Below are 25,221 nucleotides of genomic sequence, written 5' to 3' on the forward strand. Positions count from 1 at the left end.
AGCGTCTGCTAAATGGCATATATTATTATTATTATTTGGTACAAATATATGTAGCCTACAACTGTACAGTGGATTCATGTGAGTAGAGGATGAAAGCCAGCCAGACCCTGTCATGTGATGTCAGATTGAAGTGTGCAGTGGTGGACACTATCAGTCTCCATGATATCCTTTGATGCATTACATCATTCAACAATAAGCACATTCTAGATATCTGAGGCTTACAAATAGCATTTTATAAGAAATATAAAATGTGACTACTTCCAAATAGCTTATAGTATATCAAAAGACTGGTTATATATGCTTAGTGCTATGAATGACAGCATATAGTAAGTACCATTATCATAAAGTATAAAACAAACAGATCATCAAAGGCGGGGCAATGTGACAGAATCACCTCTAGCCCACAAACACACAGATTACTACTGTATTGTGAACTGAAAGAAGGAACTCGCTGCCAACCATAGCGATCATATTACATTACTTAATGTAGGCCTATTTTAATTCCTAATTCTGGATAAGAGCGTCTGCTAAATGACTTAAATGTAAATGTAAATGTATTCTGCCAGCCTTCGGAGCGCCTTGACAACACGCCTATTACCGTGACATCAATTGAACCAAGTGATGTTCTGACAGTCTACACACCGATTAGTTTAGCAGAATCTCGCAGACAAAGAAGGACGGATTTTGCTCGGGACAGTCAGTGCGTTCCCAGAGCGCAGCGCGACATGCCGAGCCGATACACCAACACACCTACACACACACTGATGGTTTGCTGTTGGGTCCGTGTGCTCCGGAGTAAAGAGACAGAAAAAAAGCAAACGCATGAGCACGCACTGCGAACACAATCCAGCACAGTGACCATAATTATCCAGCTGTAGGCTACCGTAGCATACTCTTGTGGGTCTCCTTGTCGTTTTTTTTTTTTTTTTACGCGCGTCCTGGAGGGGTTCTCGACCGTTGGGTAGATTACGTCCGACATGTCAACGGTTACAGCTTCGGTCGTTGATGTTTCCAGAACTATTTATTCAACCAAAAACGGCAACCGTGGCCGTAATTATACAGGTAAGCGAGCTTCAGGATGTATCCAATGTGGTGATAAATGTCACGTCATTAGTACAGTGCCTGCTTTATTGGTGGTGTTTAATTGATTTGTTAAATATAGCTGTAAACTGTGTGAGTATACCATCACAGAGTAGGCCTACCAACATGTAGCCTAATTTTGGGGAGAAAATGCATTCCATGACACACAAATAGCTCTTCATTTATATGATGTATCTGTACTCAATGAATTACATTGCAGGAAAACAACATTAGGCCTACTTTCTGCAAGCTACGCATAATATGTTTGCAAACTATCACATGACAACAAAACATACATGGAATAAAATGCCTTAACGTTTTATAAGCTATGGCTGTAATGGAATAATAGAGTAGCCAGCCTATGTCTATTCTGAGCCTGCACTGTAAATAAGGACGAAAGAATGGAAAGGGCGAAGAGAGAGTGTGTTCCTATAGATCACATGGTCTGAGAAGCTGCAGGTGGCTTTCAGAATGCACTGTTTCTTAGTTTCACACCGACTAACACTGCGGTTGTACTGAGCTAGGAAGTACAGCTACACTTTTAAACACACACACACACACTCTCTCTCTCTCTCTCTCTCTCTCTCTCTCTCTCTCTCTCTCTCTCTCTCTCTCTCTCTCTCTCTCTCACACACACACACACTCACAAGTGACATAAAATTGTCCTTGTGTACTAAAAAGATGTTGCATAAATATGGTGTTTTCTGTGTGGTTCTGTTCTGGCTGATGAGGTTTCATCATGGCCCTGAAAGGCCTACTCAGCAATTTAACTCACCCTGCCAGCCCTGCTGACAGAGGAAACTGATATCTTAGATAAGAAATCTATGAGTCACAGACTGCTGGAGAGCCCTGTCTGCCTGCCCTGCAGAAATGATGGTTTATGAATTAGCCTACCACCCAATAGTCAGTCAGCTACATAACTCTCTTGCTTGCTGACTCTCTCTGTCTCTCTTTCTCACTCTTTCTCTCTCTCTCATTCTCTCTCGCTATAATTCAAAGGAATACTCTCATGAGTCTCAGAAGTCTTGGAATTTACTAACACTATTTCAAACCTGATCTGAATTAAAACAACTTGGTTTCTCTTTCAGATAAGTTGAGTTCAGGAAGTAATTTCTTGAACATGTAGGACCTCTTGTGGTGGCAAGAAAACACTGCAACAATTCCCAAACAATCGTAATAGGCCTAGGCTACATGATTTCACAGACAATGTCATTTGAAAATAGTGTTTGTAAATTCCAAAACTTCTGAGACTCGTGAGAGTATTCCTTTGAATTATGGTGAGAGAGAATGAGAGATTAATTACATTTTAATTTAATTACATTTCCGTTATACTCTTGAGGTGATAAGATGTGATGTGTTCCCAGTGAATGTGTTATTTGTTATATTAACCAATTACAGTAGCACAGCCAGTGTAGAAACAATTGACTGAACACGCTTCACAGGATGTGACAGAGCTGTTTTGTTTATCCACAAGCTGTGGCTCTTGTATATTTGCATTAGAGCAGTGTCATTCTGTTAAGGGTCATAGTTCAGTATGAAAACCAGAGCTCACAGCGGGAGTCCATTTTCCTGCTGAGTGCTGAGTCTGAAAACCAGCTGTTTAACATGGCCACAAATGGGACCTGAGTTTCTGCCAAGCTAGCAGGCCATTTATTTAATGATTTATCATGTTTCCTGCTTTGATACCATCAGCATTAGATGCAGCAAAGCGTACGGCTGCAGATGTGGTGTGTGTTTTTTTCACGCAATACTGAGCAGCCCCCAACGGGCTTCGATGCAGAGTGTTCTGTAATGTAGTGTTCTGTGCTGAAAGGACGCAGCAGCATTCCAATGTGAGGGTTCCATGTGGTGCTCTCTCCTCTGAAAGTTCTGTTCTAGTTTGAGTTATCTGTTATGCTCACATATGGCTGTATATACCATAGTTACCGTCTCCCATCACCCCCTCCAGGCCAGTGCACGCCCATGCCCCAGCCCGCCCTGGGCACCCAGAAGATCATTCAGGGGAATGGCACCAATGTGGGCACGGTGATCACCCTGCAGTGCCCATCCAGACACCATCTGGTGGGGGGCAATGAGGTGTCCTGTGTTTGGGGCAGCAACAGTACCCAGTGGTCAGGAGGCTCTCCATGGTGTAAACGTATGTATCTGTTTCGTTCCACGAAAAGAGTGCCTTTTGCAACCCTTTGATATTTTATGTGGAAATTGTGGACAAATATAGCATTTTTAAAAGCATGTTATATTAAATGAAGTGTAATTTAATATGAATGAAGGCTTGCTAAAGTGAAGTTCCAAAATTCAGAATTTTTACATGTCCCTCCTTCACACCTGTGTCACTTCTAGATATGTTTTATCCCACTTAATCCCCAAATTAATCTAAACAAACAATGAACATTTAATAGTCAAATCATAGAGTAAAAGCAAGTGAGCTGGTTCTACTCTTTTTGGCCTTTTTCTGGTGTTTTGTGATAGAAAACTGAGTGGGTTGAGCGTAACACGTAGATAGACAGGGTAGGAATATTTTAACAAATGTATTTTTGGTGTGAATCTTGCATTCAATTGCAACTCCCTGTTGCACAGAACATGCTTTCATTCATCCTGTCACAAGGGGATTAATGGCTGATTTAAGAAGAAATCGTCAACCCTGTTACAGTCAACTCTGTTACTATGTTTGGTACTTAATAGGCACTTACTATATTATATATTTTTTATTTAAACTCTTGAGATGGGAAACCATGTTTTGTATTAAGTTGAACATCTGCGCTTTGAAAAACATTTTAAAAAGTTACACTTCTCAAAAGGCACCGAATTAGTCGAATGACTCATCTAATGCTGAGAGGATACTCACACACCTATGTACCACTGGCCTTTACTTGTAGGTGTTATAGTTACAGTTACAGTATGTTAGTATATGGCAGAGTTATGGCAGAGTTGGTCTGAGGACACCAGTCTACTCCTTTAGGACATGTTGTCATAGAAAATGACATACCAGCCAGCAATTAAAGCACTCCGCATTAGTACATTGCCAGTTATGTTTGTTCTTGAAATATTCATAGACGTCCTTTTCATATTTATAAGCAACTTATGTAAAGCATATTTGTATTCAATGAGGAACCGAAGTCCAAATGAGAGACTGTTAGGTTTGTCACTCTCTCACCCTTCTCCATCTGACTCTAGGGAGTCAGCTCATCTGGCCAATCAATGGCCGAGAGCATGTGAAGACAGCTGTCACTTCAGTCATACACTATGGATGAGTCAGACTCTGCTTTATTGTGAAAATGAAAGTTGTCCTCTTAGGAAAGTGTGTGTGTGTGTGTGTGTGTGTGTGTGCGTGCGTGCATGCATGTGTAGGAGTATATTAAAGCTTCAGAATGCATTGAGTTGAAAAATGCATGGATTGCAAACTCCCTGCCTGTCAGCCTCTTAATTATTCTGAAATAGAGGAATATAGAGGAATATATTGGAGATTTATGTTTTATGTGCTCTCTGACCATGGGCAGTGTTATGTAGATGTCAATGTCATACTTTAGGTAACATGGTACCAAGGTACCAAGGTACTTAAGGTACCAAGGTACTTGATGTCTGTTATAAATGGATGCAATACACTTAAAAAGGCATTCAAATATATTATATTTCCATCACTTTCTGGAGTGATTTGTTTTTATATATCTGGTTTGTTATCTGTAGACAGATCTCATAAATTAATTGATAGATGTTTTATCTTTTCTTCCAGCGGTGTCCCCGTCGGAAGACTTTGGGTTCCGTGTGGCAGTGGTGGCATCCATCATCAGCTGTGCCATCATCCTCCTCATGTCCATTGCCTTCATCACCTGCTGTCTGCTCGACTGTGTCACAGAGGAGGAGAAGAAGAAGGAGGAGAGGTGAGAGGAGAGATGGAGGGAGTAGAGGAGGTGAGGAGAGAAGAGCAGAGGAGGAGAGGAAGAAGGGTGAGAGGAGTGATTGAGGGAAAATGGGAGGAGAGGTGAGAGGCCGGAGGGAGAGATGGAAGTGGGATGGAAGGAGAGGTGACAAGGAGAGACAGACTGGAAAGGTGAGAGTAGATAGTAGATGAGGACAGAGGTAGGAGAGGAGGAGCCATGACTAGTGGAAGGGGAGAAGGAGGAGAGGAGACCAAAAGATGAGACAGGACACATGAGAAGGAGAGTTGAACGGAAGAAAGGGGGGAGAGAAAGGAAAAGAGGTGAGAAAACAAGCGAAAGTTGGAGAGCTGTAATGTATACAATGTGGTAAAGGGGAATGATAACAATATTGAGACATACAGTAGCTATTGACAGTACAACATTTAGATGTTAACAGATGCCTTTATCCAGAGCAACTTAGTGAGTGTATACATTTTCAGGTTTAGAGTAATGACTACATACATTTTCATACTAGTCTCCCATGGGAATCAAACACACAACCCTGGCGTTACAAGCATCATCCTCTACCAAGTAAGCTACATGGGACTATACACATGTAGGGTCTTAATTTAAGCCAGTTTGCTATAGCAGGAAAATAATCTTGCGGCAACAGGAAATGTGAATTATTTTGTGAATTATCATTAATGACCATTTTTTGTGTGGGTTGATACATTTTTCTTTAGGGCAAATCAAGTCTGAAATTTCAAAGTCGAAATTATTAACTTTAGAAGCCTTTTTAAACCTCAAATACACTACAAGTTTGGATTTCCCACTGTTCAGGAAAATTCTCAGCAACCAAAGAGTGAACAAATTAAAACTTTTTTTTTGCGTTGCCAGGGAGACACGTCTGTGGCACCAGCTAGAGCAAGTGGAACTGGAAGAGAACAGGGCCTCTCGCTATGGCCACAATAGCAGGAACAACAATAACAACACCCAGGAGAAGGCACTTCCACCATGGGTCAACCATGACCCTTCAATGTGTGACAATGAGAGACCCAGCTGGTGAGGACTGTGTGTGTGTGTGTGTGTGCCTGCGTGCATGCGTGAGTGAGTGAGTGAGTGAGTGAGTGAGTGAGTGAGTGAGTGAGTGAGTGAGTGAGTGCTTGTCTGCCTTGCAAAGCTCAATGTCTCTGTGTCTGTCCTCTCTACAGGTATCATCAGTACCCCTATGCTCTGACTTGTCCAGTCCAGGCCACCCCCACTGGCCCAGCCCTCAACTCAGCTCCTCTTCCCTGCAGAGGCTACAACCAGCCCATCCTCCCACACATCTCAGGCCTCTACCACAACCCAGGTCTGCCACACAATCCAGGCCTACTTCAAAACCCTATCCCAACCCAGTATCCAGGTCCACCTCGGACCACGGGCCAGGTTCAGAACCAAGTGGTACCCCCAGGCTCAGGCCTGGTCAGGCAGTATGGAGAACAGGAGTGCAGTGTATCTCCACTTCTGGGGAAGCCCTACAGGATGTGTCGACACCCCCTCTATGTCAAGGAGCGTCCCGTACGGGTCATATCCGTGTGAGGTCACAACCAGGAAGTGACTGAACATAGACCTCAGGGTCATGGATAAACTGAACATCAACCAGCTGGAAACTATATCCAAAAGGAAAGAGAACCACCTGAATTGTTACCAAGCCTATGCCATTATTAAGCAGGCACCAATGAATATCACCAGACTCAATGACCACATGACCATTTATTAGTCATTTGACATTGACCTGCAGTAGACCATTCAGTGACAAGGCAGCATTTCTAGGGTGCATCAGACATGTGCCTTAAACACAGACCCTATCCCTCTGGACACTGCCCTAAGCGGAAAGTTGCGCTTACAGGGGAGAACTGTCTTTCTTCCATAGGAATCACTTATTATGTTGCTGCCTGATTTCACAGTGTTCCTCCTGGAAATGTACAATAGTAATACATATGTGCACAGTAAATATTTCAGTTCTGAAATGGAATGTCCTGTATCTCTGAGCCATGAACTCTAGTAATTATGATTCTGGAAAGAATCATGTTGTACAGTATTCAGCATTTGTTTTATGTTTGATGCTTCTGCTTTGATGGATCAAGGGTTAGCATGTGTAGGCCTACATTTCCCAATCCTGTTGTGTACAATATGGGATGGTACTTCATGGTATAAATAACTCTAACATGTTAATCTGTACTATTGGAATGTGAAGGGAATTTTATGATACTTTTTTACATTTTCCTATAGCCTACTGACAATGATGGTACGTTGTGCAAGTTGATTAGTCCCACTGCAGATGGATTGACAATTAATCATGTAATAAATGATATGTCCTTAAACTTTTCCAATCAATGAACAAAGATGTGGCAGAACCTTGCATGATCATCAGTTAGGAATACGATTGTTAAGGAGTTTTTACCAAAATAATTGAATCGAACCAAAATAGTCAGTCACCAAGTTAGGATGAGAGGTTTGCCGTCAATAAAACAACCAATCAATGAACAGACTATTTTTGAGTGATCCAAGAGACTCAATATTATACTTGTGTGGGTGCCATATAAAACATATATAAGTTACATAGGTAGGTAGGCTACAGTGTAATTACAGTGTAGGTACACATTCTTGCATAGTTTAGACCTCAGTCAGTTACGTATTAATAGTCATTAGTGCACCACTACAGTGGGGCCGGGGTGTTCGGCCGGGTGTGCTGTCATCACGGGAAGAGCGTCAAATTAGTGAGAGGAGGAAGTTAGCGAAGAGGCAGTCATTGGCGGCAAAGAGGCATCCGTTTTCTTCCATGGCAGGTTATTGAATTTGAATATAGCTTTTGCTGCTTTTGATTTATGGGTGAATCATGAGCTGCAGAGTACAATCTGTCACAACTGTCCACAATGTCTTCTCAACACCCGGAACCTGTTGCATGCTGACCTTCTCAATCTACAACAACTCAAACGAAAGTATTGGTTGTATTTAACTTCATTATTTTACCAACATGAAAGTAGATCCAAAATAATCGCAAGTACTGTGAATGAGATTGACATTTTAGTAGGCCTATATAGGCTAAACATTAATCAAATCAGGACCCTGTCTTTCAAAGATAATTAGTAAAAATCCAAATAACTTCACAGATCTTCATTGTAAAAGGTTTAAACACTGTTTCCCATGCTTTTGCAATGAACCAGAAACAATCAATGAGCATGCACCTGTGGAACGGTCGTTAAGACACACTAACAGCTTACAGAAGGTAGGCAATTAAGGTCACAGTTATGAAAACGTAGGACCTTTCTACTAATTCTGAAAAACACCAAAAGAAAGATGCCCAGTGTCCCAGCTCATCTGTGTGAACGTGCCGTCAGCATGCTGCAAGGAGGCATGAGGACTACAGATGTGGCCAGGGCAATAAATTGCAATGTCCATGCTGTGAGACGCCTAAGAAAGTGCTACAGGACGGACAGCTGATCGTCCTCGCAAAAAAATGCTTTTCACTTCACTCAATCCCATTGAGCACGTCTGGGACCTATTGGATCGGAGGGTGAGGGCTTGGGCCATTCCCCCCAGAAATGTCCGGGGACATGCAAGTGCCTTGGTGGAAGAGTGGGGTAACATCTCACAGCAAGAACTGGCAAATCGGGTGCAGTCCATGAGGAGGAGATGCACTGCAGTACTTAATGCAGCTGGTGACCACACCAGATACTGACTCTTACTTTTGTGTCCCTTTGCTCAGGGGCACGTTATTCCATTTATGTTAGTCACATGTCTGTGTAACTGGTTCAGTTTATGTCTCAGTTGTTGAATCTTGTTATGTTCTTACAAATATGTACACGTTAAGTTTGCTGAAAATAAACGCAGTTGACAGTGAGAGGACGTATTTCTTTGGCAGAGTTTATATATCTTCTAATTAAGGTGCTGCCCAAATGTGTGTTCTTTGTACCTTTTTTCCTGTATTCCCCAGCTCCCTGGTCAGGCTCAGACAGCTACCATGAGCAGCTAAAAAGGAACTCCCAAGTTCCTGTGTTTAGACCAGAGGATGCACACTGAGCTGGTGGGCAGGCTGGTGCTGCAGCTCAACAGGACCAACCCTCAAATACTTACTGACAAGGAGGCCCAGAGGGTAAGTAGCCTAGTGAATATGCTAACTCTCTGAAGGGATTTAGGTTCACTACAGGGTGCACACAGCTTTACATCACTTTCGCCAGACCACCCTTACCCTCTAGGCCTTTACATATCTAGCTCTACATGGTCATGCAATTTACAATATTTCAGTCTTTGCAATTTGTTGTGTTGTATTTTGTGATTCTAGGGAATACTGGGCAATAATAAGTCAGGATGAAGGCCTGATTACAGATCCATCAATGCATTATGGTTAATTGGACAGTTGACTGGACACTTGTGATTGGATGCTTGACTAATTCTACAGTTCAGGAACCTGAGCGTGCCTACTGCAGTGCGATTGGCTGAGCTGCTGGTGTACTTACAGGGGAAGGGCGAGGAGTCTAACATACTGAGCTAACCGGCCATTGGCTAGGGCGCACAATTGTTGAGATGCACCAAGCCTCTGCAAGTGCTGGCGCGTAAACTAACAAGTCCACCAACAGCATAGCCTGACAAGACTGGACCCTCTTGGTTGCTCCTTGTGGCAATTCCAAACGGCTGGGGAATTAGATCAAATAGTAGACTGCTTGCTTATCCTGCGAGAGGTAGAGGCATCGATGCCCGTATTCTCCAAAAACACTTTGTTTTGGTGGACCCAAGAAATCTCAATTTTCCACTTCATGCAGCCTTGCCTTACGACAACCTACTGTCATGTAACAATGACAAGCAACTTTCATGTAACAGTGATGTCACAATGTCAGATGAAAAAGAAAGACATAACTTACTTTCAGAGGAGCAGTGTAGCACACACCATTGAGGCCCACAAACAAAGCTGTGGGCAGTTTCCTTGAAGCCAAAGCAAAGCATAAAGAAAGAACAACAACTAATGCCGACACCCGGGATCAAACCAGGGACCTTAAAATCTTCCGTCTTACTCTCTCCCAACTGAGATATTTCTGCAAGAAGCTGGACTTATTTCTGTGGCACTCTTGACAATACACATGCATGTGAGTCACAAATTTACACTTAATATGTACCTCATGGCCAGTACTGGGACCGAACCCACACGCATGGAGTTTTTAACACCACGCTCTAACCAACTAAGCCAACCGGCCGCTGGCTATGGAGCACAATTGTTGAGATGCACCGAGCCTCTGCAAGTGCTGACGCGTAAACTAACAAGTCCAGCAACAGCATAGCCTGACAAGACTGGACACTCTTGGTTGCTCCTTGTGGCAATTCCATCCGGCTGGAGAATTAGATCAAATGGAAGAGTGCTTGCTAAGCATGTGTGAGGTAGTGGGCTTGATCCCCTTGGGGGTGCTCTTGCATCATTTCATCAGCATCACTGCCTTGTAGAATTAAAACTCTTTGTCTGTTTTTTTCCCACAAGGCTGAAATATGTGCCCTCGCTTTGAAATAAGTAAGCAAGGTCAGTTTGTATTTCATCCAACGGTCTGTGCTACAAAGTGATGGCAACATTATATGCAATTTCTTCCACTTTTTGAGTGACACAAAGATGCTTATCTAAATGGTGAAAGTGCAACATATGTAAGGGAATACCCCCATGAAATGGACAAAAATGAATGGGAAAACATTGGCATTGGACAAACCATATACACGGTGTCCAATACCACATTTGTTTTAGGGGCTGGATGTCATTTCAAGTGTATTACATTTGAATCATTATCATTGTTCGTGGCAGTTAGAATTGCTCCTACATTCTTCAGTTTATCTAAAATAATAAATGTTGTGCGACGTTGAACCAACAAGTGCATATCAAAATATATTTGCATTCCATCGCCAAAACCATTCAGCCATCCTTGTCCTGCGCCCAAGAGGTGATAGTTGGGGTTCCGACCAGTGGCCCAAGATCTGCCTGTCTGAGCTTGTTCAAGGATCTGCAAAAGGGCTCATCCGGGATTTGAACCCGGGACCTCTCGCACCCTAAGCGAGAATCATACCCCTAGACCAACGAGCCTTATGCCCAAAGTGTTTTTCTTTCTTTCTGCAGCAATGTCAGTGAAGATATCGATTGACGTGTCCACGGTGTTTGGAACGATTGAACATCATGTGAGTGTTTTGTGCTTTACTTGTGAGCATGACAGTCTTCCAAACTCTTGACCATGCTTCAGTTCATATCTTCTGTAGTTCATCTGCTGTGTCTTTCACATTCTGTCTTCTTCAGTCGCGACAGCAAACTGATGACGAGTTTTTATAAATGAATATAGTGCAAAATGAGATCAAATCATTTTTTAAGGAGAAAATGAAAAATAAGACTTCAAAAAGAATGGAACTCGTTTATTTTGAGTCAAAGCAAAGGTACGTGAATCAAAGTAAATTCATGTTGAAAATACCCATTCAAATAGATCAGTTTTCAAGAGAGAGATTGAGACTCAGCGTTTCCGTCTCCATCCTCCACAACTTATGTTACCCCTCCATATCTGCAGTGAAAGATGGTGGACCTAGATCGTTTTTGTCAAACCACGAGGCATACCTATAATCGGTCTTCTCACAAAAACATCTCTAGCTTCGAACCGTTTGACCTACAATTTCGTATGACCACTCTCTGGAAAGGGGAGACCCTCACGAACACGGTGGTATTCTCAATTTTTCTCTACATCCCCCACAAGTGTCAGGAGACTCGTCTGAAGTCAGAACAGTCTATGTGCCAACTTCTGTTTGTAGAATCCAAAATCTTTGGGCTTCAAAGTAATGTGACCCCACTTGTCGCAATGTTCTCCGTTTTGCCCTACGTTCCCCACAAGTGTCACAGGCCGAATCTGAAGGTAACCTGTACTGATTAAAATGATAGATGTTTTAACCAGGGACCTCTCGCAACCTAAGCCATAATCATACACCTAAACCTACGATCCGTTTGGTCAAAGAATGATCACTTTCCACAAAAATGACGGTCAAGATATGAGTCGATGTCTCCATGTTGCTAATGACCTGCACATAGCATTGGTGGTATAGTGGTGAGCATAGCTGCCTTCCAAGCAGTTGACCCGGGTTCGATTCCCGGCCAATGCAGAGCAAGAGAAATTCACTTGTTTTATGGGCTGGATGGCATTTCAAGTGTATTACATTTGAATCATTATCATTGTTCGTGGCAGTTAGAATTGCTCCTACATTCTTCAGTTTATCTAAAATAATAAATGTTGTGCGACGTTGAACCAACAAGTGCATATCAAAATATATTTGCAGTCCATCGCCAAAACCATTCAGCCATCCTTGTCCTGCGCCGCCCAAGAGGTGATAGTTGGCGTTCCGACCAGTGGTCCAAGATCTGCCTGTCTGAGCTTGTTCAAGGATCTGCAAAAGGGCTCATCCGGGATTTGAACCCGGGACCTCTCGCACCCTAAGCGAGAATCATACCCCTAGACCAACGAGCCTTATGCCCAAAGTGTTTTTCTTTCTTTCTGCAGCAATGTCAGTGAAGATATCGATTGACGTGTCCACGGTGCTTGGAACGATTGAACATCATGTGAGTGTTTTGTGCTTTACTTGTGAGCATGACAGTCTTCCAAACTCTTGACCATGCTTCAGTTCATATCTTCTGTAGTTCATCTGCTGTGTCTTTCACATTCTGTCTTCTTCAGTCGCGACAGCAAACTGATGACGAGTTTTTATAAATGAATATAGTGCAAAATGAGATCAAATCATTTTTTTAAGGAGAAAATGAAAAAATAAGACTTCAAAAAGAATGGAACTCGTTTATTTTGAGTCAAATGGCGCAAAGGTACGTGAATCAAAGTAAATTCATGTTGAAAATACCCATTCAAATAGATCAGTTTTCAAGAGAGAGATTGAGACTCAGCGTTTCCGTCTCCATCCTCCACAACTGCTTATGTTACCCCTCCATATCTGCAGTGAAAGATGGTGGACCTAGATCGTTTTTGTCAAACCATGAGGCATACCTATAATCGGTCTTCTCACAAAAACATCTCTAGCTTCCGAACCGTTTGACCTACAATTTCGTATGACCACTCTCTGGAAAGGGGAGACCCTCACGAACACGGTGGTATTCTCAATTTTTCTCTACATCCCCCACAAGTGTCAGGAGACTCGTCTGAAGTCAGAACAGTCTATGTGCCAACTTCTGTTTGTAGAATCCAAAATCTTTGGGCTTCAAAGTAATGTGACCCCACTTGTCGCAATGTTCTCCGTTTTGCCCTACGTTCCCCACAAGTGTCACAGGCCTAATTTGAAGGTAACCTGTACTGATTAAAATGATAGATGTTTTAACCAGGGACCTCTCGCAACCTAAGCCATAATCATACACCTAAACCAACGATCCGTTTGGTCAAAGAATGATCACTTTCCACAAAAATGACGGTCAAGATATGAGTCGATGTCTCCATGTTGCTAATGACCTGCACATAGCATTGGTGGTATAGTGGTGAGCATAGCTGCCTTCCAAGCAGTTGACCCGGGTTCGATTCCCGGCCAATGCAGAACATGAGAAATTTATTTGTTTTAGGGGCTGGATGTCATTTCAAGTGTATTACATTTGAATCATTATCATTGTTCGTGGCAGTTAGAATTGCTCCTACATTCTTCAGTTTATCTAAAATAATAAATGTTGTGCGACGTTGAACCAACAAGTGCATATCAAAATATATTTGCAGTCCATCGCCAAAACCATTCAGCCATCCTTGTCCTGCGCCCAAGAGGTGATAGTTGGCGTTCCGACCAGTGGTCCAAGATCTGCCTGTCTGAGCTTGTTCAAGGATCTGCAAAAGGGCTCATCCGGGATTTGAACCCGGGACCTCTCGCACCCTAAGCGAGAATCATACCCCTAGACCAACGAGCCTTATGCCCAAAGTGTTTTTCTTTCTTTCTGCAGCAATGTCAGTGAAGATATCGATTGACGTGTCCACGGTGCTTGGAACGATTGAACATCATGTGAGTGTTTTGTGCTTTACTTGTGAGCATGACAGTCTTCCCAACTCTTGACCATGCTTCAGTTCATATCTTCTGTAGTTCATCTGCTGTGTCTTTCACATTCTGTCTTCTTCAGTCGCGACAGCAAACTGATGACGAGTTTTTATAAATTAATATAGTGCAAAATGAGATCAAATCATTTTTTTAAGGAGAAAATGAAAAAATAAGACTTCAAAAAGAATGGAACTCGTTTATTTTGAGTCAAATGGCGCAAAGGTACGTGAATCAAAGTAAATTCATGTTGAAAATACCCATTCAAATAGATCAGTTTTCAACGAGAGAGATTGAGACTCAGCTTTCCGTCTCCATCCTCCACAACTTATGTTACCCCTCCATATCTGCAGTGAAAGATGGTGGACCTAGATCGTTTTTGTCAAACCATGAGACATACCTATAATCGGTCTTCTCACAAAAACATCTCTAGCTTCCGAACCGTTTGACCTACAATTTCGTATGACCACTCTCTGGAAAGGGGAGACCCTCACGAACACGGTGGTATTCTCAATTTTTCTCTACATCCCCCACAAGTGTCAGGAGACTCGTCTGAAGTCAGAACAGTCTATGTGCCAACTTCTGTTTGTAGAATCCAAAATCTTTGGGCTTCAAATAATGTGACCCCACTTGTCGCAATGTTCTCCGTTTTGCCCTACGTTCCCCACAAGTGTCACGGGCCTAATTTGAAGGTAACCTGTACTGATTAAAATGATAGATGTTTTAACCAGGGACCTCTCGCAACCTAAGCCATAATCATACACCTAAACCAACGATCCGTTTGGTCAAAGAATGATCACTTTCCACAAAAATGACGGTCAAGATATGAGTCGATGTCTCCATGTTGCTAATGACCTGCACATAGCATTGGTGGTATAGTGGTGAGCATAGCTGCCTTCCAAGCAGTTGACCCGGGTTCGATTCCCGGCCAATGCAGAGCATGAGAAATTAATTTGTTTTAGGGGCTGGATGTCATTTCAAGTGTATTACATTTGAATCATTATCATTGTTCGTGGCAGTTAGAATTGCTCCTACATTCTTCAGTTTATCTAAAATAATAAATGTTGTGCGACGTTGAACCAACAAGTGCATATCAAAATAGATTTGCAGTCCATGGCCAAAACCATTCAGCCATCCTTGTCCTGCGCCCAAGAGGTGACAGTTGGCGTTCCGACCAGTGGCCCAAGATCTGCCTGTCTGAGCTTGTTCAAGGATCTGCAAAAGGGCTCATCCGGGATTTGAACCCGGGACCTCTCGCACCCTAAGCGAGAATCATACCCCTAGACCAACGAGCCTTATGCCTAAACTGTTTTTCTTTCTTTCTGCAGCAATGTCAGTGAAGATATCGATTGACGTGTCCACGGTGCTTGGAACGATTGAACATCATGTGAGTGTTTTGTGCTTTACTTGTGAGCATGACAGTCTTCCAAACTCTTGACCATGCTTCAGTTCAAATCTTCTGTAGTTCATCTGCTGTGTCTTTTACATTCTGTCTTCTTCAGTCGCGACAGCTAACTGATGACGAGTTTTTATAAATGAATATAGTGCAAAATGAGATCAAATCATTTTTTAAGGAGAAAATGAAAAATAAGACTTCAAAAAGAATGGAACTCGTTTATTTTGAGTCAAATGGCGCAAAGGTACGTGAATCAAAGTAAATTCATGTTGAAAATACCCATTCAAATAGATCAGTTTTCAACGAGAGAGATTGAGACTCAGTGTTTCCGTCTCCATCCTCCACAACTGCTTATGTTACCCCTCCATATCTGCAGTGAAAGATGGTGGACCTAGATCGTTTTTTGTCAAACCATGAGACATACCTATAATCGGTCTTCTCACAAAAACATCTCTAGCTTCCGAACCGTTTGACCTACAATTTCGTATGACCACTCTCTGGAAAGGGGAGACCCTCACGAACACGGTGGTATTCTCAAGTTTTGTCTACATCCCCCACAAGTGTCAGGAGACTCGTCTGAAGTCAGAACAGTCTATGTGCCAACTTCTGTTTGTAGAATCCAAAATCTTTGGGCTTCAAAGTAATGTGACCCCACTTGTCGCAATGTTCTCCGTTTTGCCCTACGTTCCCCACAAGTGTCACGGGCCTAATTTGAAGGTAACCTGTACTGATTAAAATGATAGATGTTTTAACCAGGGACCTCTCGCAACCTAAGCCATAATCATACACCTAAACCAACGATCCGTTTGGTCAAAGAATGATCACTTTCCACAAAAATGACGGTCAAGATATGAGTCGATGTCTCCATGTTGCTAATGACCTGCACATAGCATTGGTGGTATAGTGGTGAGCATAGCTGCCTTCCAAGCAGTTGACCCGGGTTCGATTCCCGGCCAATGCAGAGCATGAGAAATTAATTTGTTTTAGGGGCTGGATGTCATTTCAAGTGTATTACATTTGAATCATTATCATTGTTCGTGGCAGTTAGAATTGCTCCTACATTCTTCAGTTTACCTAAAATAATAAATGTTGTGCGACGTTGAACCAACAAGTGCATATCAAAATATATTTGCAGTCCATCGCCAAAACCATTCAGCCATCCTTGTCCTGCGCCCAAGAGGTGATAGTTGGGGTTCCGACCAGTGGTCCAAGATCTGCCTGTCTGAGCTTGTTCAAGGATCTGCAAAAGGGCTCATCCGGGATTTGAACCCGGGACCTCTCGCACCCTAAGCGAGAATCATACCCCTAGACCAACGAGCCTTATGCCCAAAGTGTTTTTCTTTCTTTCTGCAGCAATGTCAGTGAAGATATCGATTGACGTGTCCACGGTGTTTGGAACGATTGAACATCATGTGAGTGTTTTGTGCTTTACTTGTGAGCATGACAGTCTTCCAAACTCTTGACCATGCTTCAGTTCATATCTTCTGTAGTTCATCTGCTGTGTCTTTTACATTCTGTCTTCTTCAGTCGCAACAGCAAACTGATGACGAGTTTTTATAAATGAATATAGTGCAAAATGAGATCAAATCATTTTTTTAAGGAGAAAATGAAAAATAAGACTTCAAAAAGAATGGAACTCGTTTATTTTGAGTCAAATGGCGCAAAGGTACGTGAATCAAAGTAAATTCATGTTGAAAATACCCATTCAAATAGATCAGTTTTCAAGAGAGAGATTGAGACTCAGCGTTTCCGTCTCCATCCTCCACAACTGCTTATGTTACCCCTCCATATCTGCAGTGAAAGATGGTGGACCTAGATCGTTTTTGTCAAACCACGAGGCATACCTATAATCGGTCTTCTCACAAAAACTTCTCTAGCTTCCGAACCGTTTGACCTACAATTTCGTATGACCACTCTCTGGAAAGGGGAGACCCTCACGAACACGGTGGTATTCTCAATTTTTCTCTACATCCCCCACAAGTGTCAGGAGACTCGTCTGAAGTCAGAACAGTCTATGTGCCAACTTCTGTTTGTAGAATCCAAAATCTTTGGGCTTCAAAGTAATGTGACCCCACTTGTCGCAATGTTCTCCGTTTTGCCCTACGTTCCCCACAAGTGTCACGGGCCTAATTTGAAGGTAACCTGTACTGATTAAAATGATAGATGTTTTAACCAGGGACCTCTCGCAACCTAAGCCATAATCATACACCTAAACCAACGATCCGTTTGGTCAAAGAATGATCACTTTCCACAAAAATGACGGTCAAGATATGAGTCGATGTCTCCATGTTGCTAATGACCTGCACATAGCATTGGTGGTATAGTGGTGAGCATAGCTGCCTTCCAAGCAGTTGACCCGGGTTCGATTCCCGGCCAATGCAGAGCAAGAGAAATTCACTTGTTTTATGGGCTGGATGGCATTTCAAGTGTATTACATTTGAATCATTATCGTTGTTCGTGGCAGTTAGAATTGCTCCTACATTCTTCAGTTTATCTAAAATAATAAATGTTGTACGACGTTGAACCAACAAGTTCATATCAAAATAGATTTGCAGTCCGTCGCCAAAACCATTCAGCCATCCTTGTCCTGCGCCCAAGTGGTGATAGTTGGCGTTCCGACCAGTGGCTCAAGATCTGCCTGTCTGAGCTTGTTCAAGGATCTGCAAAAGGGCTCATCCGGGATTTGAACCCGGGACCTCTCGCACCCTAAGCGAGAATAATACCCCTAGACCAACGAGCCTTATGCCCAAAGTTTTATTCTTTCTTTCTGCAGCAATGTCAGTGAAGATATCGATTGACGTGTCCACGGTGCTTGGAACGATTGAACATCACGTGAGTGTTTTGTGCTTTACTTGTGAGCATGACAGTCTTCCAAACTCTTGACCATGCTTCAGTTCAAATCTTCTGTAGTTCATCTGCTGTGTCTTTCACATTCTGTCTTCTTCAGTCGCGACAGCTAACTGATGACGAGTTTTTATAAATGAATATAGTGCAAAATGAGATCAAATCATTTTTTTAAGGAGAAAATGAAAAAATAAGACTTCAAAAAGAATGGAACTCATTTATTTTGAGTCAAATGACGCAAAGGTACGTGAATCAAAGTAAATTAATGTTGAAAATACCCATTCAAATAGATCAGTTTTCAAGTAGAGAGATTGAGACTCAGCTTATCCGTCTCCATCCTCCACAACTGCTTATGTTACCCCTCCGTATCTGCAGTGAAAGATGGTGGACCTAGATCGTTTTTTTGTCAAACCATGAGACATACCTATAATCGGTCTTCTCACAAAAACATCTCTAGCTTCGGAACCGTTTGACCTACAATTTCGCATGACCACTCTCTGGAAAGGGGAGACCCTCACAAATGTTTCTCTACATCCCCCACAAGTGTCAGGAGACTCGTCTGAAGTCAGAACAGTCTATGTGCCAACTTCTGTTTGTAGAATCCAAAATCTTTGGGCTTCAAATAATGTGACCCCACTTGTCGCAATGTTCTCCGTTTTGCCCTACGTTCCCCACAAGTGTCACGGGCCTAATTTGAAGGTAACCTGTACTGATTAAAATGATAGATGTTTTAACCAGGGACCTCTCGCAACCTAAGCCATAATCATACACCTAAACCAACGATCCGTTTGGTCAAAGAATGATCACTTTCCACAAAAATGACGGTCAAGATATGAGTCGATGTCTCCATGTTGCTAATGACCTGCACATAGCATTGGTGGTATAGTGGTGAGCATAGCTGCCTTCCAAGCAGTTGACCCGGGTTCGATTCCCGGCCAATGCAGAGCATGAGAAATTTATTTGTTTTAGGGGCTGGATGTCATTTCAAGTGTATTACATTTGAATCATTATCATTGTTCGTGGCAGTTAGAATTGCTCCTACATTCTTCAGTTTACTAAAATAATAAATGTTGTGCGACGTTGAACCAACAAGTGCATATCAAAATATATTTGCAGTCCATCGCCAAAACCATTCAGCCATCCTTGTCCTGCGCCCAAGAGGTGATAGTTGGGGTTCCGACCAGTGGTCCAAGATCTGCCTGTCTGAGCTTGTTCAAGGATCTGCAAAAGGGCTCATCCGGGATTTGAACCCGGGACCTCTCGCACCCTAAGCGAGAATCATACCCCTAGACCAACGAGCCTTATGCCCAAAGTGTTTTTCTTTCTTTCTGCAGCAATGTCAGTGAAGATATCGATTGACGTGTCCACGGTGTTTGGAACGATTGAACATCATGTGAGTGTTTTGTGCTTTACTTGTGAGCATGACAGTCTTCCAAACTCTTGACCATGCTTCAGTTCATATCTTCTGTAGTTCATCTGCTGTGTCTTTTACATTCTGTCTTCTTCAGTCGCAACAGCAAACTGATGACGAGTTTTTATAAATGAATATAGTGCAAAATGAGATCAAATCATTTTTTAAGGAGAAAATGAAAAAATAAGACTTCAAAAAGAATGGAACTCGTTTATTTTGAGTCAAATGGCGCAAAGGTACGTGAATCAAAGTAAATTCATGTTGAAAATACCCATTCAAATAGATCAGTTTTCAAGAGAGAGATTGAGACTCAGCGTTTCCGTCTCCATCCTCCACAACTGCTTATGTTACCCCTCCATATCTGCAGTGAAAGATGGTGGACCTAGATCGTTTTTGTCAAACCATGAGCATACCTATAATCGGTCTTCTCACAAAAACTTCTCTAGCTTCCGAACCGTTTGACCTACAATTTCGTATGACCACTCTCTGGAAAGGGGAGACCCTCACGAACACGGTGGTATTCTCAATTTTTCTCTACATCCCCCACAAGTGTCAGGAGACTCGTCTGAAGTCAGAACAGTCTATGTGCCAACTTCTGTTTGTAGAATCCAAAATCTTTGGGCTTCAAAGTAATGTGACCCCACTTGTCGCAATGTTCTCCGTTTTGCCCTACGTTCCCCACAAGTGTCACGGGCCTAATTTGAAGGTAACCTGTACTGATTAAAATGATAGATGTTTTAACCAGGGACCTCTCGCAACCTAAGCCATAATCATACACCTAAACCAACGATCCGTTTGGTCAAAGAATGATCACTTTCCACAAAAATGACGGTCAAGATATGAGTCGATGTCTCCATGTTGCTAATGACCTGCACATAGCATTGGTGGTATAGTGGTGAGCATAGCTGCCTTCCAAGCAGTTGACCCGGGTTCGATTCCCGGCCAATGCAGAGCATGAGAAATTTATTTGTTTTAGGGGCTGGATGTCATTTCAAGTGTATTACATTTGAATCATTATCATTGTTCGTGGCAGTTAGAATTGCTCCTACATTCTTCAGTTTACCTAAAATAATAAATGTTGTGCGACGTTGAACCAACAAGTGCATATCAAAATATATTTGCAGTCCATCGCCAAAACCATTCAGCCATCCTTGTCCTGCGCCCAAGAGGTGATAGTTGGGGTTCCGACCAGTGGTCCAAGATCTGCCTGTCTGAGCTTGTTCAAGGATCTGCAAAGGGCTCATCCGGGATTTGAACCCGGGACCTCTCGCACCCTAAGCGAGAATCATACCCCTAGACCAACGAGCCTTATGCCCAAAGTGTTTTTCTTTCTTTCTGCAGCAATGTCAGTGAAGATATCGATTGACGTGTCCACGGTGTTTGGAACGATTGAACATCATGTGAGTGTTTTGTGCTTTACTTGTGAGCATGACAGTCTTCCAAACTCTTGACCATGCTTCAGTTCATATCTTCTGTAGTTCATCTGCTGTGTTTTTCACATTCTGTCTTCTTCAGTCGCAACAGCAAACTGATGACGAGTTTTTATAAATGAATATAGTGCAAAATGAGATCAAATCATTTTTTTAAGGAGAAAATGAAAAAATAAGACTTCAAAAAGAATGGAACTCGTTTATTTTGAGTCAAATGGCGCAAAGGTACGTGAATCAAAGTAAATTCATGTTGAAAATACCCATTCAAATAGATCAGTTTTCAACGAGAGAGATTGAGACTCAGCGTTTCCGTCTCCATCCTCCACAACTGCTTATGTTACCCCTCCATATCTGCAGTGAAAGATGGAGGACCTAGATCGTTTTTTGTCAAACCACGAGGCATACCTATAATCGGTCTTCTCACAAAAACTTCTCTAGCTTCCGAACCGTTTGACCTACAATTTCGTATGACCACTCTCTGGAAAGGGGAGACCCTCACGAACACGGTGGTATTCTCAATTTTTCTCTACATCCCCCACAAGTGTCAGGAGACTCGTCTGAAGTCAGAACAGTCTATGTGCCAACTTCTGTTTGTAGAATCCAAAATCTTTGGGCTTCAAAGTAATGTGACCCCACTTGTCGCAATGTTCTCCGTTTTGCCCTACGTTCCCCACAAGTGTCACGGGCCTAATTTGAAGGTAACCTGTACTGATTAAAATGATAGATGTTTTAACCAGGGACCTCTCGCAACCTAAGCCATAATCATACACCTAAACCAACGATCCGTTTGGTCAAAGAATGATCACTTTCCACAAAAATGACGGTCAAGATATGAGTCGATGTCTCCATGTTGCTAATGACCTGCACATAGCATTGGTGGTATAGTGGTGAGCATAGCTGCCTTCCAAGCAGTTGACCCGGGTTCGATTCCCGGCCAATGCAGAGCATGAGAAATTAATTTGTTTTAGGGGCTGGATGTCATTTCAAGTGTATTACATTTGAATCATTATCATTGTTCGTGGCAGTTAGAATTGCTCCTACATTCTTCAGTTTATCTAAAATAATAAATGTTGTGCGACGTTGAACCAACAAGTGCATATCAAAATATATTTGCAGTCCATCGCCAAAACCATTCAGCCATCCTTGTCCTGCGCCCAAGAGGTGATAGTTGGCGTTCCGACCAGTGGTCCAAGATCTGCCTGTCTGAGCTTGTTCAAGGATCTGCAAAAGGGCTCATCCGGGATTTGAACCCGGGACCTCTCGCACCCTAAGCGAGAATCATACCCCTAGACCAACGAGCCTTATGCCCAAAGTGTTTTTCTTTCTTTCTGCAGCAATGTCAGTGAAGATATCGATTGACGTGTCCACGGTGCTTGGAACGATTGAACATCATGTGAGTGTTTTGTGCTTTACTTGTGAGCATGACAGTCTTCCCAACTCTTGACCATGCTTCAGTTCATATCTTCTGTAGTTCATCTGCTGTGTCTTTCACATTCTGTCTTCTTCAGTCGCAACAGCAAACTGATGACGAGTTTTTATAAATGAATATAGTGCAAAATGAGATCAAATCATTTTTTTAAGGAGAAAATGAAAAAATAAGACTTCAAAAAGAATGGAACTCGTTTATTTTGAGTCAAATGGCGCAAAGGTACGTGAATCAAAGTAAATTCATGTTGAAAATACCCATTCAAATAGATCAGTTTTCAAGAAGAGATTGAGACTCAGCGTTTCCGTCTCCATCCTCCACAACTGCTTATGTTACCCCTCCATATCTGCAGTGAAAGATGGAGGACCTAGATCGTTTTTTGTCAAACCACGAGGCATACCTATAATCGGTCTTCTCACAAAAACTTCTCTAGCTTCCGAACCGTTTGACCTACAATTTCGTATGACCACTCTCTGGAAAGGGGAGACCCTCACGAACACGGTGGTATTCTCAATTTTTCTCTACATCCCCCACAAGTGTCAGGAGACTCGTCTGAAGTCAGAACAGTCTATGTGCCAACTTCTGTTTGTAGAATCCAAAATCTTTGGGCTTCAAAGTAATGTGACCCCACTTGTCGCAATGTTCTCCGTTTTGCCCTACGTTCCCCACAAGTGTCACGGGCCTAATTTGAAGGTAACCTGTACTGATTAAAATGATAGATGTTTTAACCAGGGACCTCTCGCAACCTAAGCCATAATCATACACCTAAACCAACGATGCGTTTGGTCAAAGAATGATCACTTTCCACAGAAATGACGGTCAAGATATGAGTCGATGTCTCCATGTTGCTAATGACCTGCACATAGCATTGGTGGTATAGTGGTGAGCATAGCTGCCTTCCAAGCAGTTGACCCGGGTTCGATTCCCGGCCAATGCAGAGCAAGAGAAATTCATTTGTTTTAGGGGCTGGATGTCATTTCAAGTGTATTACATTTGAATCATTATCGTTGTTCGTGGCAGTTAGAATTGCTCCTACATTCTTCAGTTTATCTAAAATAATAAATGTTGTGCGACGTTGAACCAACAAGTGCATATCAAAATAGATTTGCAGTCCATGGCCAAAACCATTCAGCCATCCTTGTCCTGCGCCCAAGAGATGACAGTTGGCGTTCCGACCAGTGGTCCAAGATCTGCCTGTCTGAGCTTGTTCAAGGATCTGCAAAAGGGCTCATCCGGGATTTGAACCCGGGACCTCTCGCACCCTAAGCGAGAATCATACCCCTAGACCAACGAGCCTTATGCCCAAAGTGTTTTTCTTTCTTTCTGCAGCAATGTCAGTGAAGATATCGATTGACGTGTCCACGGTGTTTGGAACGATTGAACATCATGTGAGTGTTTTGTGCTTTACTTGTGAGCATGACAGTCTTCCAAACTCTTGACCATGCTTCAGTTCATATCTTCTGTAGTTCATCTGCTGTGTCTTTTACATTCTGTCTTCTTCAGTCGCAACAGCAAACTGATGACGAGTTTTTATAAATGAATATAGTGCAAAATGAGATCAAATCATTTTTTTAAGGAGAAAATGAAAAATAAGACTTCAAAAAGAATGGAACTCGTTTATTTTGAGTCAAATGACGCAAAGGTACGTGAATCAAAGTAAATTAATGTTGAAAATACCCATTCAAATAGATCAGTTTTCAACGAGAGAGATTGAGACTCAGTGTTTCCGTCTCCATCCTCCACAACTGCTTATGTTACCCCTCCATATCTGCAGTGAAAGATGGTGGACCTAGATCGTTTTTTGTCAAACCATGAGACATACCTATAATCGGTCTTCTCACAAAAACATCTCTAGCTTCCGAACCGTTTGACCTACAATTTCGTATGACCACTCTCTGGAAAGGGGAGACCCCCAGGAACACGGTGGTATTCTCAAAATTCCTCTACATCCCCCAGAAGTGTCAGGAGACTCGTCTGAAGTCAGAACAGTCTATGTGCCAACTTCTGTTTGTAGAATCCAAAATCTTTGGGCTTCAAAGTAATGTGACCCCACTTGTCGCAATGTTCTCCGTTTTGCCCTACGTTCCCCACAAGTGTCACGGGCCTAATTTGAAGGTAACCTGTACTGATTAAAATGATAGATGTTTTAACCAGGGACCTCTCGCAACCTAAGCCATAATCATACACCTAAACCAACGATCCGTTTGGTCAAAGAATGATCACTTTCCACAAAAATGACGGTCAAGATATGAGTCGATGTCTCCATGTTGCTAATGACCTGCACATAGCATTGGTGGTATAGTGGTGAGCATAGCTGCCTTCCAAGCAGTTGACCCGGGTTCGATTCCCGGCCAATGCAGAGCATGAGAAATTTATTTGTTTTAGGGGCTGGATGTCATTTCAAGTGTATTACATTTGAATCATTATCATTGTTCGTGGCAGTTAGAATTGCTCCTACATTCTTCAGTTTACCTAAAATAATAAATGTTGTGCGACGTTGAACCAACAAGTGCATATCAAAATATATTTGCAGTCCATCGCCAAAACCATTCAGCCATCCTTGTCCTGCGCCCAAGAGGTGATAGTTGGGGTTCCGACCAGTGGTCCAAGATCTGCCTGTCTGAGCTTGTTCAAGGATCTGCAAAAGGGCTCATCCGGGATTTGAACCCGGGACCTCTCGCACCCTAAGCGAGAATCATACCCCTAGACCAACGAGCCTT

General features: G+C 42.5%; 1 protein-coding gene and 21 non-coding genes across 23 annotated transcripts; 11 read left to right on the forward strand and 11 right to left on the reverse strand.

Moving 5' to 3' along the window:
• Positions 1 to 428: 428 nt before the first annotated feature.
• Positions 429 to 7,303, forward strand: LOC118361414 (uncharacterized). Of its 2 annotated transcripts, XM_035741326.2 has the most exons (5): positions 431 to 1,062; positions 3,029 to 3,217; positions 4,811 to 4,958; positions 5,835 to 5,999; positions 6,149 to 7,303. In XM_035741326.2, the coding sequence occupies exons 1-5, from the start codon at positions 978 to 980 to the stop codon at positions 6,516 to 6,518; spliced, it is 957 nt and encodes a 318-aa protein (XP_035597219.1). In that variant the 5' UTR covers positions 431 to 977; the 3' UTR covers positions 6,519 to 7,303. The 2 variants fall into 2 exon arrangements, with proteins under 2 accessions (XP_035597220.1, XP_035597219.1); XM_035741327.2 differs by lacking the exon at positions 3,029 to 3,217 and having other exon boundaries at positions 429 to 1,062.
• A 3,662-nt stretch (positions 7,304 to 10,965) lies between these two features.
• On the reverse strand, positions 10,966 to 11,037 carry trnap-agg (transfer RNA proline (anticodon AGG)). Its single transcript has one exon. It is a non-coding gene; the product is annotated as a tRNA-Pro (tRNA).
• A 980-nt stretch (positions 11,038 to 12,017) lies between these two features.
• Positions 12,018 to 12,089, forward strand: trnag-ucc (transfer RNA glycine (anticodon UCC)). Its single transcript has one exon. It is a non-coding gene; the product is annotated as a tRNA-Gly (tRNA).
• A 290-nt stretch (positions 12,090 to 12,379) lies between these two features.
• On the reverse strand, positions 12,380 to 12,451 carry trnap-agg (transfer RNA proline (anticodon AGG)). The gene has a single exon. It is a non-coding gene; the product is annotated as a tRNA-Pro (tRNA).
• A 990-nt stretch (positions 12,452 to 13,441) lies between these two features.
• trnag-ucc (transfer RNA glycine (anticodon UCC)) lies at positions 13,442 to 13,513 on the forward strand. Its single transcript has one exon. It is a non-coding gene; the product is annotated as a tRNA-Gly (tRNA).
• A 287-nt stretch (positions 13,514 to 13,800) lies between these two features.
• On the reverse strand, positions 13,801 to 13,872 carry trnap-agg (transfer RNA proline (anticodon AGG)). Its single transcript has one exon. It is a non-coding gene; the product is annotated as a tRNA-Pro (tRNA).
• Positions 13,873 to 14,858: 986 nt separating this feature from the next.
• trnag-ucc (transfer RNA glycine (anticodon UCC)) lies at positions 14,859 to 14,930 on the forward strand. The gene has a single exon. It is a non-coding gene; the product is annotated as a tRNA-Gly (tRNA).
• Positions 14,931 to 15,217: 287 nt separating this feature from the next.
• trnap-agg (transfer RNA proline (anticodon AGG)) lies at positions 15,218 to 15,289 on the reverse strand. The gene has a single exon. It is a non-coding gene; the product is annotated as a tRNA-Pro (tRNA).
• A 990-nt stretch (positions 15,290 to 16,279) lies between these two features.
• On the forward strand, positions 16,280 to 16,351 carry trnag-ucc (transfer RNA glycine (anticodon UCC)). The gene has a single exon. It is a non-coding gene; the product is annotated as a tRNA-Gly (tRNA).
• Positions 16,352 to 16,638: 287 nt separating this feature from the next.
• On the reverse strand, positions 16,639 to 16,710 carry trnap-agg (transfer RNA proline (anticodon AGG)). The gene has a single exon. It is a non-coding gene; the product is annotated as a tRNA-Pro (tRNA).
• A 989-nt stretch (positions 16,711 to 17,699) lies between these two features.
• On the forward strand, positions 17,700 to 17,771 carry trnag-ucc (transfer RNA glycine (anticodon UCC)). Its single transcript has one exon. It is a non-coding gene; the product is annotated as a tRNA-Gly (tRNA).
• A 287-nt stretch (positions 17,772 to 18,058) lies between these two features.
• Positions 18,059 to 18,130, reverse strand: trnap-agg (transfer RNA proline (anticodon AGG)). Its single transcript has one exon. It is a non-coding gene; the product is annotated as a tRNA-Pro (tRNA).
• A 975-nt stretch (positions 18,131 to 19,105) lies between these two features.
• On the forward strand, positions 19,106 to 19,177 carry trnag-ucc (transfer RNA glycine (anticodon UCC)). The gene has a single exon. It is a non-coding gene; the product is annotated as a tRNA-Gly (tRNA).
• A 286-nt stretch (positions 19,178 to 19,463) lies between these two features.
• On the reverse strand, positions 19,464 to 19,535 carry trnap-agg (transfer RNA proline (anticodon AGG)). The gene has a single exon. It is a non-coding gene; the product is annotated as a tRNA-Pro (tRNA).
• Positions 19,536 to 20,523: 988 nt separating this feature from the next.
• trnag-ucc (transfer RNA glycine (anticodon UCC)) lies at positions 20,524 to 20,595 on the forward strand. The gene has a single exon. It is a non-coding gene; the product is annotated as a tRNA-Gly (tRNA).
• A 286-nt stretch (positions 20,596 to 20,881) lies between these two features.
• Positions 20,882 to 20,953, reverse strand: trnap-agg (transfer RNA proline (anticodon AGG)). Its single transcript has one exon. It is a non-coding gene; the product is annotated as a tRNA-Pro (tRNA).
• Positions 20,954 to 21,945: 992 nt separating this feature from the next.
• On the forward strand, positions 21,946 to 22,017 carry trnag-ucc (transfer RNA glycine (anticodon UCC)). The gene has a single exon. It is a non-coding gene; the product is annotated as a tRNA-Gly (tRNA).
• A 287-nt stretch (positions 22,018 to 22,304) lies between these two features.
• trnap-agg (transfer RNA proline (anticodon AGG)) lies at positions 22,305 to 22,376 on the reverse strand. The gene has a single exon. It is a non-coding gene; the product is annotated as a tRNA-Pro (tRNA).
• A 990-nt stretch (positions 22,377 to 23,366) lies between these two features.
• On the forward strand, positions 23,367 to 23,438 carry trnag-ucc (transfer RNA glycine (anticodon UCC)). Its single transcript has one exon. It is a non-coding gene; the product is annotated as a tRNA-Gly (tRNA).
• A 287-nt stretch (positions 23,439 to 23,725) lies between these two features.
• Positions 23,726 to 23,797, reverse strand: trnap-agg (transfer RNA proline (anticodon AGG)). Its single transcript has one exon. It is a non-coding gene; the product is annotated as a tRNA-Pro (tRNA).
• A 991-nt stretch (positions 23,798 to 24,788) lies between these two features.
• trnag-ucc (transfer RNA glycine (anticodon UCC)) lies at positions 24,789 to 24,860 on the forward strand. Its single transcript has one exon. It is a non-coding gene; the product is annotated as a tRNA-Gly (tRNA).
• Positions 24,861 to 25,147: 287 nt separating this feature from the next.
• Positions 25,148 to 25,219, reverse strand: trnap-agg (transfer RNA proline (anticodon AGG)). The gene has a single exon. It is a non-coding gene; the product is annotated as a tRNA-Pro (tRNA).
• Positions 25,220 to 25,221: the final 2 nt, after the last annotated feature.

The sequence above is a fragment of the Oncorhynchus keta genome, chromosome 28 (genome assembly GCF_023373465.1).
Source record: "Oncorhynchus keta strain PuntledgeMale-10-30-2019 chromosome 28, Oket_V2, whole genome shotgun sequence".
Lineage (NCBI taxonomy): Eukaryota > Metazoa > Chordata > Actinopteri > Salmoniformes > Salmonidae > Oncorhynchus > Oncorhynchus keta.

Bases quoted from the DNA above. Each gene is read 5' to 3' on its own strand.
- LOC118361414 (XM_035741326.2), top strand. From the start codon at position 978: ATGTCAACGGTTACAGCTTCGGTCGTTGATGTTTCCAGAACTATTTAT. The intron at 1,063-3,028 runs GTAAGCGAGCTT...CACCCCCTCCAG, and splicing joins CCGTGGCCGTAATTATACAG to GCCAGTGCACGCCCATGCCC. The intron at 3,218-4,810 runs GTATGTATCTGT...CTTTTCTTCCAG, and splicing joins AGGCTCTCCATGGTGTAAAC to CGGTGTCCCCGTCGGAAGAC.